Source organism: Haliotis asinina, chromosome 12 (assembly GCF_037392515.1).
Source record: "Haliotis asinina isolate JCU_RB_2024 chromosome 12, JCU_Hal_asi_v2, whole genome shotgun sequence".
NCBI classification, from domain to species: domain Eukaryota; kingdom Metazoa; phylum Mollusca; class Gastropoda; order Lepetellida; family Haliotidae; genus Haliotis; species Haliotis asinina.
This window is the reverse complement of record NC_090291.1, coordinates 22,172,230-22,187,965: the sequence shown is the minus strand read 5'-3', so window position 1 is coordinate 22,187,965 and position 15,736 is coordinate 22,172,230. Positions and strand designations below refer to the sequence as shown.

The following is a 15,736-nucleotide window of genomic DNA, read 5'->3' as shown; positions in this document are numbered from 1 at the left end:
CACGGGCTAAAATCTTTCATAAATGTGACATAGAAGTAATCAGAAACACTTAAGACAGTCTGCCTGATTATAATTTCTTCTCGTTATCATTGCAGTCATGGCAACATGCTTGATGGAAATTCAAAGATTGTGTTAATTGTGCCAAATGATCTATTACTGTTTCTCTGATTCTTGATATGATATATATTCTTCCAAGACATGTTCTAAAATTTATGAATCAGTGTATGCAATGAGAAGCAAACAGATCTTTCACAATGTGAGAAAATTACACACAGTGCTAAGTCTTAACTTGTATTGTTTACATTTCAAAACAATTGTTCATACTATAATAATTTGCTTGATTTACAAAGATTTTTGGTACTGGTGTCAAAGGTTATGTCATTTTATTGTAAAATGTATGAGGAATCTTGAGATGTGTTCAGAACTGTGGGTGCCCGCACTATTGCCATTTTGGTTCACTTGGCAAGGCAGCTTTTAGAATGGCTCATGAGCATGTGCGGACACGCTGTATATACACCATGTGTGATCAATGGGCTCCCGTAAAGTTGTATTGCAAGGAACATAGGTCATGGTGTGTTTATTAAGAACTATCAGCAAATATGCAAAATATGAATCTTTAAATTGAAAAATTAGTCGCTGGTGATATCCTTTTGGCTATGAAATAACTTGTTAAACACTTTTCATGTTGAAAAGTGCAAGACAAAAGTAATCCTTTTTTTTTCATGTAAACTTGCCCTTTATTTTCAATCCATTTCATTTTTTGGGGTGCTGTGCAAATCGATATGCAGGAATTGTACAATTTTTGTTTTAAGTAAGCAACCACAAAGTTTATCAGAGCAGTAGTAGGTTTTCCAAATGTGTTTTCTGAATTAATCCCTACAGTTAGAGGGCCTTCGCTTTATATGTGATCTATCATCCCTACATTGTGGAAAGGTGTTGATCTAAGATGGTCAGTGTAACTTTGGTTTTTTTTCGAGAAAGAAATAGAAGATCTTGTCACACACAAAACTAAAGGTTTGCAGCACAAGTGAACAAATCATATCTGTCAGTTATGTGTGTATTTGGTATACCTGTATTGTTGGTCATGGAAAGCCCATATTTTTCATTGTCAGTCAAATGTATGCATTAACAATCTTTATCTGCTCACTCAAATTAGCACTTTGCTAAACCAAACGGAATGTGTCACACAATTATTCATATCTGAATGTCTATGTTTTGAAAGATCAACATATGAAAACCATACACATGTTAACCAAATGAATATAACTCACTGAAAACAAATCACAAGAGAAGCAGGTTGTTGCCAGGATACATAATACACCCGTTACATATATTGCACATAATAGTTTGCATGCAGTCAACATGCATTTGAAACAATGAAACAAACATGCATCTTGTTTATGCAGGCATGAATGTAACTAGGTATTGGGCAAAATTGACTATTCTGTCATTAAATAGTTGCCATTTTCGGGTGGTAAAGACCTAATTGGCCTCAACTATGGAATTAACTGTTAAAACTGGTACTGACTGGTATTTTACTCCAAGTCATTTTCTTCTGTTGAAGAAGGTCTTCAGCGAGGCTGTTCTATGCTTCCTCATTACCCACCTTACACTGAATATGTTGTCTATTAATGGTATGTACAAGTTTGTCTATAGTGTGTCAAGATCACAATTTTGCACATTATCATGAATAGGTTATTGCTAATGAGAGAAATGTCCCATCTGCTCTCTGCAACCCTTATCTCTGTCCTCTATCAAGTGTGGCCATATAAAGGGTCATCACCAATTGACCTTGCTACAAGCAGGAGGGGACATGAAGACATGACCACAGGTTATTGGTAAAATATGGCAAACTGTCATGGTTTTCAGAAATGAATGTTGTCCCCTGCTGCAACACGAAATGGGGAACAATGTATTCAGCAGCTTAATTTCAAGGTCACTACAACACTTTGAACACCTTTCAATCTGTTGTGAACTTGATATATTATGCACTGTTGTACCCATTTGATGTCAACCTACATTGGGGGATTACACAGACACCTGTCCATTTGAGTGACCTTGACCTTACCTTCAAGGTCATCACATCACTTGGACCCTTTATCAACCTCATGTGTGTAAATCCTGTAACACATAAATCATTTCACCAAATGTCTTCAGTCATGTTGACTCATTACTTTTGATGATTATTCAGACACCAGTCATTTTAGCCATATTGCATGTGACCATAAAATAAGAATTAGAAAATATGTTTTAAATATTTCATTCTTCTCTAGCGACTGGGAACATTGCCATTTTGGTGGCAAACACTTGAAAACCTCCAAGTATGTCAGGTTGGGGAGGTGTTAGCTGTAATGGTGAATGTAGCTCTCCAAGTATGTCAGGGTGGGGAGGTGTTAGCTGTAATGATGAATGCAGTCTCCAAGTGTGACAGGTTGGGGTGGTGTTAGTTGTAATGGAATGGGTTGCTCTCCAAGTGTGACAGGTTGGGGAGGTGTTAGCTGTAATGGTGAATCCTGATTTCCAAATGAGTCGGGATGGGAGGGCGTTAGCTGTAATGGTGAATGCTGTTCTCCAAGTTGGTCACAGCATGACAGATGTTAGTTGTAATGGAACGGACTGTTCTCCTAGTGGGTTATAGCGGGACAAATGTTAGTTGTAATGGAACGGGCTGCTCTCCAAGTGTGTCAGGGTGGGGAGGTGTTAGTTGTAATGGAACGGACTGCTCTTCAAGCATGCTCTTGTAACGGAACGGACCGCTCTCCAACTGTGTCAGTGTGGGGAGGTGTTACTTGTAACGGAACGGACCGCTCTCCAAGTGTGTCAGTGTGGGGAGGTGTTACTTGTAACGGAACGGACCGCTCTCCAAGTGTGTCAGTGTGGGGAGGTGTTACTTGTAATGGAACGGGCTACTCTCCAAGTGTGTCAGTGTGGGGAGGTGTTACTTGTAATGGAACGGACTGCTCTCCAAGTGTGTCAGTGTGGGGAGGTGTTACTTGTAACGGAACGGACCGCTCTCCAAGTGTGTCAGTGTTGGGAGGTGTTACTTGTAACGGAACGGACTGATCTCCAAGTGTGTCAGTGTGGGGAGGTGTTACTTGTAACGGAACGGACCGCTCTCCAAGTGTGTCAGTGTGGGGAGGTGTTACTTGTAATGGAACGGGCTGTTCTCCAAGTGGGTTATAGCGGGACAAATGTTAGTTGTAATGGAACGGGCTGCTCTCCAAGTGTGTCAGGGTGGGGAGGTGTTAGTTGTAATGGAACGGACTGCTCTTCAAGCATGTCAGGGTTGGGAGGTCTTACTTGTAACGGAACGGACCGCTCTCCAAGTGTGTCAGTGTGGGGAGGTGTTACTTGTAATGGAACGGACTGCTCTCCAAGTGTGTCAGTGTGGGGAGGTGTTACTGTAACGGAACGGACCGCTCTCCAAGTGTGTCAGTGTGGGGAGGTGTTACTTGTAACGGAACGGACTGCTCTCCAAGTGTGTCAGTGTGGGGAGGTGTTACTTGTAACGGAACGGACCGCTCTCCAAGTGTGTCAGTGTGGGGAGGTGTTACTTGTAATGGAACGGGCTACTCTCCAAGTGGGTTATAGCGGGACAAATGTTAGTTGTAATGGAACGGACCGCTCTCCAAGTGTGTCAGTGTGGGGAGGTGTTACTTGTAATGGAACGGGCTGTTCTCCAAGTGGGTTATAGCGGGACAAATGTTAGTTGTAATGGAACGGACTGCTCTCCAAGTGTGTCAGTGTGGGGAGGTGTTACTTGTAATGGAACGGGCTACTCTCCAAGTGTGTCAGTGTTGGGAGGTCTTACTTGTAATGGAACGGGCTGCTCTCCAAGTGTGTCAGTGTGGGGAGGTGTTACTTGTAATGGAACGGACTGTTCTCCAAGTGGGTTATAGCGGGACAAATGTTAGTTGTAATGGAACGGGCTGCTCTCCAAGTGTGTCAGTGTGGGGAGGTGTTACTTGTAATGGAACGGGCTACTCTCCAAGTGTGTCAGTGTGGGGAGGTGTTACTTGTAATGGAACGGACTGTTCTCCAAGTGGGTTATAGCGGGACAAATGTTAGTTGTAATGGAACGGGCTACTCTCCAAGTGTGTCAGTGTTGGGAGGTGTTACTTGTAATGGAACGGGCTACTCTCCAAGTGTGTCAGTGTGGGGAGGTGTTACTTGTAATGGAACGGGCTGCTCTCCAAGTGTGTCAGTGTTGGGAGGTGTTACTTTTAATGGAACGGGCTACTCTCCAAGTGTGTCAGTGTTGGGAGGTGTTACTTGTAATGGAACGGACTACTCTCCAAGTGTGTCAGTGTTGGGAGGTGTTAGTTGTAACGGAACGGAACGGACCGCTCTCCAAGTGTGTCAGTGTGGGGAGGTGTTACTTGTAATGGAACGGACTGCTCTCGAAGTGTGTCAGTGTGGGGAGGTCTTACTTGTAATGGAACGGGCTGCTCTCCAAGTGTGTCAGTGTTGGGAGGTCTTACTTGTAATGGAACGGGCTGCTCTCCAAGTGTGTCAGTGTGGGGAGGTGTTACTTGTAATGGAACGGGCTGCTCTCCAAGTGTGTCAGTGTTGGGAGGTCTTACTTGTAATGAAACGGGCTACTCTCCAAGTGTGTCAGTGTTGGGAGGTGTTACTTGTAATGGAACGGGCTACTCTCCAAGTGTGTCAGTGTGGGGAGGTGTTACTTGTAATGGAACGGACTGCTCTCCAAGTGTGTCAGTGTGGGGAGGTGTTACTTGTAATGGAACGGGCTACTCTCCAAGTGTGTCAGTGTGGGGAGGTGTTACTTGTAATGGAACGGGCTACTCTCCAAGTGTGTCAGTGTTGGGAGGTCTTACTTGTAATGGAACGGACTGTTCTCCAAGTGGGTTATAGCGGGACAAATGTTACTTGTAATGGAACGGGCTGCTCTCCAAGTGTGTCAGTGTTGGGAGGTCTTACTTGTAATGGAACGGACTGTTCTCCAAGTGGGTTATAGCGGGACAAATGTTAGTTGTAATGGAACGGGCTACTCTCCAAGTGTGTCAGTGTTGGGAGGTCTTACTTGTAATGGAACGGGCTGCTCTCCAAGTGTGTCAGTGTTGGGAGGTGTTACTTGTAATGGAACGGGCTGCTCTCCAAGTGTGTCAGTGTTGGGAGATCTTACTTGTAATGGAACGGGCTACTCTCCAAGTGTGTCAGTGTGGGGAGGTGTTACTTGTAATGGAACGGACTACTCTCCAAGTGTGTCAGTGTGGGGAGGTGTTACTTGTAATGGAACGGGCTGCTCTCCAAGTGTGTCAGTGTGGGGAGGTGTTACTTGTAGTGGAACGAACTGCTCTCCAAATGTGTCAGTGTGGGGAGGTGTTACTTGTAATGGAACGGGCTGTTCTCCAAGTGTGTCAGTGTGGGGAGGTGTTACTTGTAATGGAACGGACTACTCTCCAAGTGTGTCAGTGTGGGGAGGTGTTACTTGTAATGGAACGGACCGCTCTCCAAGTGTGTCAGTGTTGGGAGGTGTTACTTGTAATGGAACGGACCGCTCTCCAAGTGTGTCAGTGTGGGGAGGTCTTACTTGTAATGGAACGGGCTGCTCTCCAAGTGTGTCAGTGTGGGGAGGTCTTACTTGTAATGGAACGGACTACTCTCCAAGTGTGTCAGTGTGGGGAGGTGTTACTTGTAATGGAACGGACTACTCTCCAAGTGTGTCAGTGTGGGGAGGTGTTACTTGTAATGGAACGGACTACTCTCCAAGTGTGTCAGTGTGGGGAGGTGTTACTTGTAATGGAACGGACTACTCTCCAAGTGTGTCAGTGTGGGGAGGTGTTACTTGTAATGGAACGGGCTGCTCTCCAAGTGTGTCAGTGTTGGGAGGTCTTACTTGTAACGGAACGGACTGCTCTCCAAGTGTGTCAGTGTGGGGAGGTGTTACTTGTAATGGAACGGACTACTCTCCAAGTGTGTCAGTGTGGAAAGGTGTTAGCTATATTGGTGAATGCTACTCTCCAAGGGAGTCAGGGCTTAAGAAAAAAGTGGAGCTCAAGCATGAAGAGAATTCCCAGTATGCAGAAACATTTGTGACCAAAAACAAACAAAAAACTGTTCTGAATAATGAGAAACAAGGATGATTGCAACTTCAGGGTTTAAGTTTGCATGGAACCAGCCAAAAGTTTGGACTTGTTTTTATGTTATGTCAGGTTTTTCATGGAGTGCCACCCTGGGATATGTCACAAAATATAATCTAGTGAGATAGTTTATAGAGAAGCACAGAAGTATCTGTTATGTTATGTTGCTTCCATTTCCTTTAGACTAAGGGTATCAAGCAACATTAATTCAGAACAGTGTCCACTTACCCATAATATTCCCCGAATTAATTCAGTTGTTATGGTAACCATATCTATTAGGCCCTGTGTAGTCAATCAGCAGACATAATGCTTAATCTTCTTCATCTCTAAAACATGCTGTTTGTTTTATCTTTAGAATGAATTCAGTTTCAGAGGACTATCATGTTTAATTTGTTGTGTTTTTGATTATGGCACAGTAGAACAAGTAACCTATGAGGCAGAGTTGTTTGAATTTGATTTTAAACTCCTGACATGTCTTTTATTCAAGTTCTAATGCCTGTCGTTACACATGTACTGGTATGTCAGAGAGCCTAACGTGTCACAAAACATCATGAAATCATTCATCACTCAATGTGTGCTAACATGCTAAAGTCGAGACACTTTGCATGCCTATATTTTTCAGTGTCCTTTTCCATCCTATCTGTTTGCTTTCATAATATCTTTGGATTTACAAGATACAGTTTACCTGTGTGGACATAGATGACTGTTAGCTGTCACACTCAGGAATTATCCAGTTACCTCAGAGTCCAGCATTAATTTCCTAATGTCATAGAAAGTGATTTTATCTGTATTGACTATACTGGTCTGGTCAAGACCTGACTGAGTATAGACACCTATCACATTGCAGACTGCAGCATTAAACAGGATATCAACAAACGTTTCCTGTCCCCCAGAGAGCTAAAGTCGTTGCAAAGCAAAATGTTCACCCAAATGTGATTAGATATGAATTGGATTAATAGCACAGGGTTATTCCCCCCTAATATTTAACCATGAGAGTCATAATAAGTAATTGTAAACATTCAAGGTAACTAAGCAAGAACTAGTGTTGATCTTTATCAGCCTTTTTGAAAATGCTTTTTAATAATGAGTTATATATAGTGTATCTAGTTGTTAGACTGATGTAAGTCAAAGGGAACTGTTACATGATAAGTGGAGAGATTCATTATTTTTGAGATGGATGACTAAATGATTTTAAAGAGGAATACCAAAAAAAACCACTGAGGAAATATTTAAAAATGACCAGATTTGACCAGAACAAAGCATGCTCCTCTGTGCAAACTCAATTATTCTTAATGGGTTTTGCCCAGCCATTGTGCATGATTAAGTCACAGTCTGTGTACATCCTTTGTTCCAGTGTCATTTAGGCATGTTATGATGTACCTTTGTTGTTTGCAGGCAAATACTCCTGCGTGTGCCTCCATGGTGATAGAAAACCTGCCGAGAGGAAAGCCAACCTTCAGAAATTCAAGGTAAATTGATGCAGTCAGTGATTAAACAGACTTTTCTTTCTGGTTTGTGAATTCAGTTCTCATTAATAGGTTATTTTATTCCTCCATTTAGGTTCTATATGCATTCATTTGAATTTTGAAATGGGAAAGTTTCATGTGGCAATCCTAGTCCTCCAGACTGTTGTGGATGGTCAACTTCCTTTGACTGGATAGAATAGAGAAAAGCACAGCTACAGGAAGTATAGAATCAATAATGCCATGGCTGGCACATTAGCGAACACAGCCAGCTACCTGGGCATTATCAGTTTCATTATGTACATCATCAGTCAACACTGACATGTTGTGTAGAATGGTGACATGTTTGTCCATGGACAATGACAGTTTTAGCTCACCTGGGTAAAATGATTTCATCTCAATGAGCTGTCATTATGGTCCATAACTGATTTTAAATTTTGAACTCTGAAATATCATGATGGATTCTGCTCAGATATTATGGGGATGTTTGTTGCTTTAAGGGAGGTTTGTGAACAAAATTGTTCCAATTTTTTGTTGAAAAAACCCCATGAAGCATCAAAATGTGTCCTCCAATATTTACAGGCCACATTCCTGGAACTTGGTGTGTTACATGGTTACCATATGTACACTGGAAGCCCTCTAAACCAGCAGCCTTCCAATCCGGGATTCTCTCAATGTCAGAACTAGGATTTGGTCTTGGCAGAAGCTACTTAATTTATGATCAGTTTCACGTCCTCTAATTCAGTGTCAGGCTATTCCGTATTTCAGCCAAACAAAGACTGCCCAAGTGACTGTGGAGTAATTAACTCTCTCTAAGCTTGACCTGTGAAGGTACAGTGTAGAATAAGCCTTCAGCAACCCATGCTTGCCACAAAAGCTGGTCGTAAGAGGCAACGAGTGGGATTGGGTGCTCTGGCTTGCTTACTAGACTTACTTGACACATGTCAGTTCCCAACTGCACAGACCGATGCTCATGCTGTTGATCACTGGATTGTCTGGTCTAGACTTGATTATTTACAGACCGCTGCCATATAGCTGGAATATTGCTGACTGTGGCATAAATCTAAAGTCAGTCACTCACTCATTTTCTCTCTGAACTGGCATCCGATATCTTGACTATCCTGTTGATTGGCTGATTAGCTGAAAATGTAATGACATCACAGTTAGTAGTTGACTCCTCATTAACTACCTGTGAGGGGATTTGTGGCAGAAGTCCATTAACTAACTACTGCATTTAGTTTGTTGATGTTGCCTGATAAAAGGAGTGTGGATACGGATTAGGCAAACTGGTGAGTGATACATGTCACTTGTGTTACAGATTTTTTGCCAGTCCCAATAAATGCTGGTTTAGACGGCTTCCACTGTAGTTACAAGTTTGTTCAATGCAACTTGTGAGGCAGTGGTGTAGACTAAGGCTTGTCCCCCCTCAAAACCCAAGTTCAGTCCCCCACATTTGTTCAGTGTGTGAAGCCTATCTAGTGTCCTTTGCCATGAAATTGCTGATTATTGTAAAACTCGCTGACTTACTCAATGTGACAAGAGAGAAGAAGGCTGTATAGGAAAGTACTGATAAAATATCATATATCTGTTGGCTTTTGTTTCACCTTCTCCGACTCAGAGTGAGAAGCTGAACTGTAAAATGTATTTTTCTCTGTACATCGTAAACATTTTCATTTTGAAATTCCCCTCTCAAAATATACTCTCACATGTCCCATGACAGTTATATTTTAATTACATGTATTGCATTCTTGGCTCCTTTTCAAAGGGCCGTGACATTTGACCTTCATTCAAATGTTGCTTTTCATGTACGTTGGGTTGTTTTCTGTTTCATTTTGCTTGGATCATTATGTGTATGTTAACCCTTCGATGGTGTCTCTGAATAGTTCTTTCAAAGTCCCATCCAGAAAATGACATGCCAATGTGTTCCCATTATACATACAACATGTATCAGATGTTATGCATTATCTTATTCACACTTCAACTTTTTGAGTCATTTGTCTGTATCATACATGTACCCTGAGATCCAAATATTGTTGTAATGTTGCTGTCTGTAAGTTGTGATATTAGTTTCTCCTTAGGTTGAGTATCACAGACTAAAACTATACATCCTCTGCACTAGGATAATATAAGTTATCACATCGTGTCAAGGGAAATACGAGGTTTTATCAGTCCCGAGTGAGGTTGTATTCCCTGAGCCTCCGGCACGATGTGATAACACATTTATCTAGCTGAATGTTTCCACTAAATCAAAACAAAATAACACATATCGAATCGACTTGCTGCCATGTTGACACCAGCTGATCGTTTGACCTCAATGCACCGCACGTTACTAAAGGCTTGTGGAAGCACATTTTTCTCACTTCTCGCATCGTCACCGAGGCGTAGCGGGAGGATATGACTTTCGCAGCGGGAGTACACGATTTTTATACTCCCGCTAGCTGATCGTGATGGATGTACATGGTATTTTATCAGAGTCACTTGGACCAATCAAAACTCGACATTCTTACATGAGGCTAGATAATCAAGGTTGGAGATTTGGTTCATAGTCTGAGATCACTGGATCATGTGGTCCAAGCTTGATTATGTAGCCTGCCTTCATACCACTGGAATATTGTCACGTTTTGTGTTAAACGGGAAGTATTACATAAAACTGTTGTTCACTGCTCACGATGGACACATAGGTTGAAGCACCCTGAATGTTTTTTATGTTCCCTGAGCCCAAAGGTACACCAACTCATGGGCCCAGTGAACAATGTATTTATCTTACCAAACATCTCAATCTTAATTTTAAACTGTTTGAAGCAAGGGTATTGGATTGTATACTTCAGCCAACCTGTGTGAATCAAACAATTCGATTCTTGCATTTTGCTCTTTTTCACGCAGCTATTGTCTAAGTATGGTCACTTCGGTGTAATTACCCTTGTTAATATTCACAGGGACTATATTTGAATGTTTTGTCAAAATTTATGAATTGGAATGCGAGTCATGTTTTCATAGTCATCACTAGATTTTGCGGAGAGGCCAAGAAAAACAGATTTAGGGTTATCTCCCTTCCATTGATTTGCATTTGCAAAACATCGATAATTTCCATCCATCATGCGTGATTCAATGTTATTTGAGATAAATAGGTAACTACCACGAAGTACCAAATAAGTTGCTATTGGCAGTGGTGTACTTAAAGTTGTTCATTGGTCATGAAGGAACCATGGGTTGAGGCACCCTTGATGTTTGTTTAGGTTCCCTGAGCCAAAAGGGCAAGGGGAACGTAAACAAACAAAGAGGGTACCTCAACCCATGGTCCCCAAGGGACCAGTGAACAACATATTTATCTTACCGAATACCTCAATGTTAATTTTGAACTGTTTGAAGTATGAGTATCGGATCTTATATTTAAGCCAACCTGTGTGAATCAAGCGAATCTTGCATCTTGCTGTTTTTCCCCATAGGTATTGTCTTAGTAAAGTTGTCATGATGTAATTCCCCTTCTTAATATTCACATGGGCTACGTTAGAGAGTCAAATGTTTTTGTAGCCATCACTAGATTTTTCGGACGTCACCAGAAAAACAGATTTAGAGTTATCTCCCTTCTGTCAATTTCGTTTCAAAAAACATTGGTCATTTAATGATATTCAAGAAAACATTTAACTACCACAAAGTACCAAGTTGCTAAGTTGCTAATGGGAGCAGGGTGTATTGCAATGCACTTCGCTTGTACACAAGGTGCATTGAAAATAATAGAAGGGCACTCAGTCAGTCAGAACACTACACTTATGTGTGAAGTAAGATAAATGAAATTATAGCCTTTTATTTACATGTTTGCCAGTTGTTTGATCATGAGATCTATTGATGCCATCCGTGATAGTTGTTTCTGTGCTCCAGGATGGTAAGGTGCGCTTCCTGATCTGCACAGATGTAGCAGCCAGGGGAATAGATGTCCGAGGATTGCCTTATGGTGAGAGCACTTTCATTTTTTTCTGGTTCATTATGTTTAGACCATGTAATAAAATCAATATGATATGCAGTTCTGGGCGTTCAAAGGTCACATCCTTGATCTTCAGTACAATCATGGTTACTAGACTCAATTTACATTAAGTCTGTTTGGTTCATATTGTGGAATAGATCTTTCTTTTATTTTTTGTTTTACATGTTTGATGTTTTATTGTTTTTCCAGATTATATTAATACTTTTTGATAAAGACTTCAGCATGTAACAAGATGAGATCAATTAGAGTTATTTAACCTTATTCCCCCTGATTCAAGCGAAGCATCGAAATGGATATTGAGCACATGCGTCTGACTCATGTAGTAATGCGCGGAATAGGCAAGAATTTGTTTGTAATTGAAGCTGCAACCAGAAGACAGTTTCACTGACCTATATCTATGTTTAATGTAATTATATGTGAGCTTCATATTTCATTGGTAATATAGACATGATATGCCTTTATTTGAAACTTACCCATTATGTAATAAATTCAGTCAGGAATTTACCATTTCATTTTTGTCGTACCAAAAGAAGAGGCAATATATGTACTAGTTCAAAAAGTAATTGTGACACTGCCTTTATCATAGGTGACCAGCTGAACTTCATGGTAACCAGTCACATCCTGGAAACTTTAAACTCTTACTTCAGGTGGTCCATAAACATTTTTCATATTCCTCATAAATATCAAATGCAGCACAGCTAGAAAATAGAAAATGAAAACTCATTATAGGTTATAGAAAGTTGTAAGTGAACCTTGTGATGTAAGTGAACACGATGCATGTTACATTAATATCTAAGTAATTACATGAAATGTGGAAATGCACCCATTTGCTTTTCACTTAAACAAACAAGTAATGTTATTCCTGCTTCAACATTACAAATTAGTTTTATTTCAGCCATGCTATACGATCATGTCCCATATTGGGACTATATAATGGTGTTTGTTACTGGCCATCCGTCAGGCAGGAAGAATGTACACAAAGCTTTCCCAACAATGTCTGATGTGACACATTGATGAGGACATTACATTTGTCACTTCCCAGTGTTTTGGTCACTGTCACTGCTTCAGGGTCAGACAGTTTCTGGATATTATGTTCAATACTTTCACAAACTTATGTCAAAGACAAACACATTAAGTTCTTGATGGCAGAATTTGAAATATATGTCTTATGACAGTGATGGGAAGTTGCTTTTTCCCTTGGCTAATTAATTGTCTGAAACATCAACATCTTTGACATGATGAAGTTCACATTACTTGGTATAAACGTACAAATGAAGTTAATATTCTTATCTAACACAGGACTCTTTTCATCTGATTCCATAAAGGATAGTGAATCTATATTTACAAGAGTTTTTGTTTTGAAATAATGATCACCACATTCCAAGAAATAGAGAAATCCTTTTCCAAGTGAACTACCACATAAACATCTGACTAAAATCACTAAATTAATCTCCTTTCAAATTACATCCTTTCAGTCTAAGTATTTTTCTGTAAAATGATATTGTTTCACTGACCATAGCTGAAGCAGTCTGGAGTTGGTACACCTGATACGTGTTGTTAACATTTGAAAGTGAAAAGAGTTAGCTGGTTCTTCAGGTAGTCATGTAAGTTTAACATGTAATTTGTGCCTACAGAAATATCTCATTGTTCAGTAAGACCAGTTGGGTTGCCAGTTTCATCAGCAGGATAGTATATCAGATATATAGCTATTAATGGCAGGATTTGTTTCTCCATGTTTGTCATAAGGTGGCAGAAAAGTGTTCCTTAATTGGCTGGTTCTTCGTCATATTTCCTTGTTTTGATGTGTTACAAATCACACAGGTTAAATGTGTTTCTTAGCTGTTTCCAAATCTGATTGTGGATCTCTATGGAGCTATGGATTGTCACCTGGCTTAGTTGGGGCATGTAACTGTTATTAAATAAATTATTGCACAGCAAAACCTCCACAAAACTATATCTTGCCCAGTTAAATAGTTTTTAACATTTTATCACCTTAGTCGATGGACTGGTTAGAGTCCTTCAGTAACATGTTTGCAATCTAAATTCAAGATACTTTCAGCTGTCCTAGTTAACTTATTCCTTTGGCTTCATGTGTTCATTTGAAAGCTGGATAGACAAACATTCATATGCTGGTTCATACTACAGTGAAGCACATAAAGTGAAGGTCAAATGCTGTACAGTAGCAAACTGTTGCTTGAGACTTCAGGGAAAGGAAAGGTGTCATCAGCATTTATCATACATCACACATAAAAGCTGACTCCTTGTTAACAATGTTCTGTGACATCTCATCAAGCTAAGTACACATGAATTGCTTACATAGCAAGTACGTTCTACTCTGTTTTAACCCTATTTCCTATTTGTTTCAGTCATCAATGTTACACTTCCTGATGAGAAACAGAACTACATTCATCGCATTGGCCGTGTTGGCCGAGCAGAAAGGTAAACTACAACTTCAATATGGGAATCCGAGTGTACCTGTACAGTGGGGACACAGTCTTGAAGTAGAAGACACTCAGTCTGTATCATCATGCTGCTGTGGTCTTGTAACATGAATGGTCTTGTGTGTATAATTGAAAGTCCCTTAGAACATGGGATTTGTTTTACTAAGTTCATATCATACTCATCAGTTTTCTCTTACAGGCAGCATATTTTCTGCTGCTCCTTTATGGTTTTGATAAGACCCCCTGATAAACTGACATGTTGTGGTGGCAGAACAATATATCTGAGACCTGCACTGGGACTGTGTGCTGTATACAGTCGTGCCCCGTGTAATTCCGGATATCTGAAAAACGGACCATATGTACATGTGCAACGAAATGTACAAAGAACAAACATAATAGGCCTTGGACATATTTTTATTGATTGATAACACATCAACACTCACATCAACAATCACCTTGCTGATTCACCTTCATATTTCCTGCTCAATACACTCCTGCTCGATACACTATGTCTAGACTTAAACTCTGTTAAACAGCCACAAGAATACACAAATTCTGTGATACCTGTGCTATCACCAAATGTGTGTGCATTTGGCTGAGGTTTCAAGCTCCAATTTATTATCTGTTGTTGGTTCATTGTTACCATTCAGTATATGCTTTGTGCACACTCAACTGGTTGTTCTGCCACACACTTCTGTCAAACAAACTATTGTTGATAGTTGAACTTAAATGTTTGGTGAAATATACTCCAAAATAACTAAAGCTGACAATTAATCTTTAGTTAAATGTTACAGAATCAATTTTTTTTATAAGTATGATGTTGAGTGGAATCCCAGCCAGACATACACCCACTTAGTATATGTAATATGTCTATGGAATTCCAGCCAGACATACGCCCACTTAGTAAATATAATATGTCTATGGAATTCCAGCCAGACATACACCCACTTAGTATATGTAATATGTCTATGGAATTCCAGCCAGACATACGCCCACTTAGTAAATATAATATGTCTATGGAATTCCAGCCAGACATACGCCCACTTAGTAAATATAATGTGTCTATGGAATTCCAGCCAGACATACACCCACTTAGTAAATACAATATATCTATGGATTTCCAGCCAGACATACACCCACTTAGTAAATAAAATATGTCTATGGAATTCCAGCCAGACATACGCCCACTTAGTAAATATAATATGTCTATGGAATTCCAGCCAGACATACGCCCACTTAGTAAATATAATATGTCTATGGAATTCCAGCCAGACATACACCCACTTAGTAAATACAATATATCTATGGATTTCCAGCCAGACATACGCCCACTTAGTAAATATAATATGTCTATGGAATCCCAGCCAGACATACGCCCACTTAGTAAATATAATATGTCTATGGAATTCCAGCCAGACATACACCCACTTAGTATATGTAATATGTCTATGGAATTCCAGCCAGACATACGCCCACTTAGTAAATACAATATATCTATGGATTTCCAGCCAGACATACGCCCACTTAGTAAATATAATATGTCTATGGAATCCCAGCCAGACATACGCCCACTTAGTAAATATAATATGTCTATGGAATCCCAGCCAGACATACGCCCACTTAGTAAATATAATATGTCTATGGAATTCCAGCCAGACATACGCCCACTTAGTAAATACAATATATCTATGGAATCCCAGCCAGACATACACCCACTTAGTAAATATAATATGTCTATGGAATCCC

General features: G+C 40.2%; 1 protein-coding gene across 3 annotated transcripts in view; it reads left to right on the top strand.

Annotated features, from left to right (window-relative positions):
* The window catches only part of LOC137259073 (ATP-dependent RNA helicase DDX1-like), a 339,352-nt gene that overhangs the window by 296,445 nt on the left and 27,171 nt on the right, over nucleotides 1-15,736 (top strand). For all 3 annotated transcript variants that reach the window (XM_067796786.1, XM_067796787.1, XM_067796785.1), the window contains 3 exons: nucleotides 7,500-7,573; nucleotides 11,447-11,519; nucleotides 13,916-13,988. In XM_067796786.1, coding sequence (XP_067652887.1) covers nucleotides 7,500-7,573; nucleotides 11,447-11,519; nucleotides 13,916-13,988 — 220 coding nt within the window. The remainder of the gene's footprint in view (nucleotides 1-7,499; nucleotides 7,574-11,446; nucleotides 11,520-13,915; nucleotides 13,989-15,736) is intronic.